The sequence below is a fragment of the Pleurodeles waltl genome, chromosome 5 (genome assembly GCF_031143425.1).
Source record: "Pleurodeles waltl isolate 20211129_DDA chromosome 5, aPleWal1.hap1.20221129, whole genome shotgun sequence".
NCBI lineage: Eukaryota > Metazoa > Chordata > Amphibia > Caudata > Salamandridae > Pleurodeles > Pleurodeles waltl.
In genome coordinates, this window is record NC_090444.1 from 1,177,025,863 (window position 1) to 1,177,031,862 (window position 6,000).

At 41.8% G+C, this 6,000-nt stretch overlaps 1 protein-coding gene across 2 annotated transcripts in view; it reads left to right on the forward strand.

Moving 5' to 3' along the window:
• The window catches only part of FABP7 (fatty acid binding protein 7), a 178,077-nt gene extending 172,887 nt beyond the window's left edge, over positions 1-5,190 (forward strand). For both annotated transcript variants that reach the window (XM_069235412.1, XM_069235413.1), the window contains one exon: positions 4,853-5,190. In XM_069235412.1, coding sequence (XP_069091513.1) covers positions 4,853-4,903 — 51 coding nt within the window. In that variant the 3' untranslated portion in view covers positions 4,904-5,190. The remainder of the gene's footprint in view (positions 1-4,852) is intronic.
• Positions 5,191-6,000: the final 810 nt, after the last annotated feature.

The window sequence follows — 6,000 nt, forward strand, 5'->3', positions numbered from 1 at the left end:
TCTGAGCGTTCTCATGTTTTTCGTTCATACCAATCTAAATTACTCCAAGCTTATTAAAGGTTACACAGAAAGTAGGGCCAATGCTTAACTTGTGCAGGTGGTGGGCACATGCGTTCATATCTGGAGACTGGACTTGTTTTTCCATATCAGACTTTTACTCGGAGTAGGAATGAGAAAGGCAGAAAAGATAAAGAAGGAGAAAAATAAATAAATACTGTGACAAAGTGAGAAAGAAGGGATGAAAAAGGACCTTCCACAGTGAGATAAAGAGACAGAAAGTGTAGAGTGGTGAAAGAAAGAAGCATGAACTGTAATCAAGAACACAACAGTCTTGATATTGGCAACACAATTATTTGTTTGTTAATTAATGTTGCAAATTAAGCATTGAATCGTGAGATTATGATAACCCAGCCATGTTTAGTATTCATTACCTTTACACGTATCAGGGCTCGTTTGAACCTTTTTGCAGTTTTTGTGCAATTTACAGCAGGCACTGGGAAATTGGGAGCACGCAACCTATAGCAGTAAAGCTGCATCACCCATTTTTAGTCACCCATAGCTGGTTTAGCACTAGCCTTACCTCTCCCATGAAATGGAATTCTTTGACTTAGTGAACTCTGAATCTTTTGGGCGGAGTTGTCTGTTTCTGGCTATGAAGCACCTTTAGATTGACATTGGCTTTATAAAATGCATTCTACGACCCATATTTATATTTTTTTCACGCAACGCAGCAAGCCACCTTGCTCCGCTAATTGAAAGGGCAGGAATGCACCATATTTCCATCATACAGCGTATTCCCGTCCTTTCCTACTACTGGCCCACTTTTGGCTGCCTAGTGACAATGCAGGCACCCTTGCATCATGGTGCGAGGGTGCCTGTGTTGCAGGCAGGATTGTTTTTGTGCAGGCAGGGACTCTTGAACAAAAGCAGTCATTAGAGGCATTCTCATCATTCTGTGTGTGCACATGTGCAAAGATGAAAAAAACAGGAGAAATAAAGATATTTCTCCTTGTTACTCCTCACCTGAGGAGACATAGCATTTTGACACATTCCCACGTCTACTTCTAAAGGTTAATCTATGAATGCGCCAAAATCCATAGGTGGAAGCGTGGGAACACCCACGCTCCACACATGGAAGGCATCCTTTGGCGGAGTAATGCAAGGCAGCGATTTGTGCTGCTTACATTACTCCAGATTTATCAAGCCTTGTCTGACCATGCAAAGTGGCCTTGCGTGGCTTGATAAATGCCACTTAGGTTTTCCGTCGCCCTTGCGCCCTTTTGCCTGCTCAAGGGCGACGCAAAACCTTGGTAAATCTGGCCCTATGTTTTTAGTTGTAGCCATTGAAGGTAAAAAGGGAGGCTGTTTCCAAACACAGATGCGAGCCCAAAGCGCACAGTTCAGGTGACACTAGTGTGGCCGAGTTCAGAAGCACATTAAACATCTTTAATTAATATTCTTCGTATTGTGTAGATGGTAAAGAAACGGTTGGTTCTTTGGAGAGCAGGACGAGGTGGCGATGGAGATCTGTGCCCATTTCAAGCACTTTATTTAGAAACTACATTGCACATATCACAATTTATGCTCCGGGATGTAAATGGTCCTTAAATGAGTAGTGTTTCTACAAATATGATATATGGAGAACCGTAATTGGACCTTAGGCGGCAAAGAAACGCGAATAGTGAGTGAAATTGTCAGACTGGGCCTAATGGTCCTTATATCTTAACTTTCTGTGGATCGATAATGCACACGATTGTTTTACAGAGACCTGGATAAGTAAGATTATAATGAGTGCTATCCGTCTGAAGTGCTGTACTTCCACCTGTCTGCTCCTGCGTTTATTATTTTTTTAATAAACACTGTCCCTACCTGCCCTCTCTCAATGGGGCTCTGTCTTGATTTTTATTTTTTGGTTACTGGGACGTGATGTTTCTAGCAAGACTTATATAGTGCAACCACTACGTGACAGGAAGTGTATTTGCATGTGCAGTACCCTGACAAATGCACTTCCAAAGGCCATGTGCTGAGAAAAACATACTCAGGTCGAGGGAACCTTTTGCCGAATCTTCAGAAAGTGCTTTAACCATAGTGATACCGAAAGGATGACAATGTGTCAACAGATATGAAAATGAAGGTTGAGGTAGAGCATTCATTTCTCATTGATGGCATACTTTGTGGAGGTTTCTGAAAGACACTTATCAGCATATTCACATCTATCTGAGATCGTCTAACAGAGCTCGCAGGCTTCTAAGAGTGATCGTAGCCTTGTTCGATCTTGGATTTGCTTTGCACATTGCAGACCTATCTCCTAGGTTAGATGCAGTCTTACCGGACTTAATGGCATGTGTTTCATACAAAAATAAGTCCTGTTCATAGTTATGTAGAAAATAAATGAAAGGAGCTGGGTGGTGAGAATGCTGCTTTTTACTGGAATGAAGACTCGTGGAGGCAGAGTCTTTAAAGTAACATTTCTTGAAAAATTCAGAAGTATGCAGCCGCTGGGCAGCAGCAGCTGCCAGAGGTAGAGCACTCCAATCAATGAAAATTTAAAATTGTGTTGCGCATCTAAGCTCCATGTTCCGTACAGCGGTCCCCCCCCAAAAAAAAAAAAACACCCACTCTCTTCTCAAATCTAAGAAGCAATATGTAATTTAACAAACTGTGCACTTACCTAACTCGAAAAATCAAAGACTCCTGAATGTTTTTGCAGGGTTGTAATCCTACCTGATAGTCTTCTGCAGCCATCAACTCTCACATAATATCTTGTCTGACACTTCCTGGGGAATGACCAAACACTATCCTTATTCCACAACTTCCTGCCCTCCAAAATCACCATTGTCTTAATAAATTCCACCAATCTGCTGCAATTGGAAATCCCGGATGCTCCTTCTAGAAAACATCCACTCAGTTTCAGCCTCGCCCAATCTCACACATGCTCCTTAAGTGATCCGCTGTCCTTGTTTTTAGTACCTTCTCTGGCTTGCATAGCTTCTGTTTCTGACTTCTGCTGACACATCTGATCTTACTTCATCCATTTCCTGGCATCGGCCACTCTGCCCTTCAGCAACACAAGAATGATAGACCATTACTCTAACTACGTGTTGTCCGCACTGCCCACAGCAAATCTATACATTCTTCCTTTCAACTCAGTCCATTAACCAAAGATAACGGCAGATTATCTTTCAAAATCCTGTTGAAGGGTTCAACAAGGCCTTTGCTCTTGTGTGATATAAACAGCATCCAATATGATTTACACCACCTTCCTTGAGAAACTCCCCCATCTGCAAGTACCTCAGTTGCGTCCATTATCACTGGAAAATTCTTTAGGAAGTCATGAAGACCTTCCTGGTCCAAAAACTCCCTTCATAAAACCAATTACTGTTCTGGTGGTTACATTATCCACAAGTTTCCTTTTGGTAGGAAAGCCTTGAATAGGCAGAGTCTTTTAAGGTAACAGACTTATTGAAAGTTCTTCACCAGTATGCGAGCAGCAGGGTTTCTAGAGCAGCAGCTGTGAGAGTGAAGGTTCCAAAGTGCCGGTAACATTCTATTTCATTTCTCAGCCTTATATTCCTCCCATTGGACCCAAGAAATGAACCCAACAACTGGGTGTGGATAAACAACTAGTTAACAAGAGCAGTTCTGCTTTACATGGACACGATTGGCTAGTTTTTCACAAGTTGCATGTTTTACAATTAAAATATATAAAAAGAAACAGGGCAGGAGCAAGAACACCTTGCTTTCAGAAAGTGACAGCAGGAAAACCTGACAAGCCACAGATCAAAGGTTGGCAAGTTTATTGGCAAAATAGCCTAACACCACCAGGCACCTTCGTGGTCTGTTTCTCTGGCCCACCTGACAGCAAGGGGGGCTTTTGGCAGCTGAATCCCACATAGTAATTCTAAATGCTGCATTCTGTCTGATGTCAGTTACAACAGACCGCTGCAGTCATTTTATCATCTTTCTATACTCGGTAATAAACGATTTACCGGTATTGAAGGGTTAAACAGTTGCAAGAGAAATAAAAGTTAGTTAAACATAATATGGGCTCCATACTGGTACTGGTGGTCCTCACACTCACTTTTTGGGAACTGTGGCTGGACAGTAGATTGTAACCCCGTCCTGCCTTTCACAAACAACTCGCGCCCCATATGTGATCGTCTCCACCCTCTCTTCCGTTTTCTCCGTGGCATCCGCTCCACTCAGTCATGGCCTTCTTCCCTCGGGTATACAGTATAATGCTTAAAGCTTTTAAGTCATACAAACCTTTCTTATAAAACCTCCTGAAACTTCCCGTACAAGGACATCTTAAGAGAGCTAGAGTACTGCTTATTGGGATGCGACTAGCGGCTCTTCAGTTTTTCGAAAATGTGCCTGTTACCACACAGGAGATCTGTAGTACTCAGAAGGCAAAGGCACAGCACAAGATGATGCAGGCCCCGTGTAATGACTATACGGGATCAGTCAAACCAGCTAGAAAAGTGTTCATGAAGAGATAGGAACTCTATAAACTAGATGGGACCAGCTGGAATAGTGTTCATAGACAGACGAATTTACAAAGAGATGCATTCCCACAGTTCAAGGACCAACGGCACAAAAGATCAGTCCAGCACTGTTTGCATGCAAAAAGCACACCAAGGGAGAAAGGAAAGTGCATATTGTGAAGATAAAGCTATCCATTCACATGCATAAAAGCAATAAAGGCATAAAAGCAAATCACAAGAATAGATCATTTTGCTTTGGGAAGGAAATTAGACCGTTGCAAACTTTTAGACTTACGAACACAAGAAAAAACAAATGTTATATTTCCTTCATCGTCTAATCATTTTGTATTGTCATTTTTCACCTCCAGACTTTAACCTATGGTGACGTCATTTCTGTGCGTCGTTACGAAAAAGCATAGAATTTCACTCGTCCGGTGCTGTACTCATGCCAGTTGAAGTGTTACTTGTCCTGATTGAAGTGGAGAAGCTGTGTTCACCAGTGGCAGTATTTGATAACACGTTACTACGATTTGCTTGACAGATGAACAGTCTTGGCAAGGCAGAATTCTGCATGTTAACAGCCAGTGTGTGGCTACTGTTTATGAAAGTAACTAAACATGTATTTTTATGAAATCCTTGAGTTATTTTTACATGAATTTTCTTTTTGAAGTTAAGGTTAAATTGAAATAAAGACGTTTTACATTGATCAATCTGATGTTTCATTTACATACTTAAACATAATTCTGGTTGCTAACCGGACACCATGCTACAGTTGTGTGTGTATATAATAGAGTGTTTGTGTAGACCAGTAGTTCCCAAACTTTTTCAACCCATGGCTTCCCTGATCTATTGGCCAAAGGCCGTGTCTCCCCATTATGTTAATTTTTTTGGCTGGATGGGGATGTAAGCCCGGCCTCTGGAGCACTTCCATTTTTCTTCTTGAAAATAATTGAGATGACGCGGATGAAGGTATTACATCAGAGATGTAAACCTACCTTATCCAAGGCTAGCAAACCCACTGCTTAAAACTTAAATAATGCTTTTGTTATTTTGAACTGTGTTTTAACACAGATTACACATTCATCAAATGTGTGCATAGACTCACCTGAGAGTTAAAAACAGTTTCTCTCAGTAGGGCTGCTAGCCCTGCCACAGATCAGCTCAAGGGCAGCGCTTCCACTCTAGTCTGACTTCACCACACCATAACGATTTGATTTCCCTCTGTGTCTGTCCTCTTGAAGTGCACAATCATGAGTGAATGTTGGAAGACAAATGCAAGAAACAAGGGCACCTCCTTTGATACCTAGTGGTTCCTCCTAAGATTCAACATGCTCTATGTGCTCTGCCATATTGCATAATTGCTGTGTTGGCTGACATGCTGGACATTCAATGGGGAATGCATCGCAACATATATGTGAAAGCTTATTGGCTCTCCTATACATCGATGAAGACATAGGGACTCATCCTGGCATGGTAATAATGGTGTTCGGGCAGTAGATCTTAGAGACCAAATTCC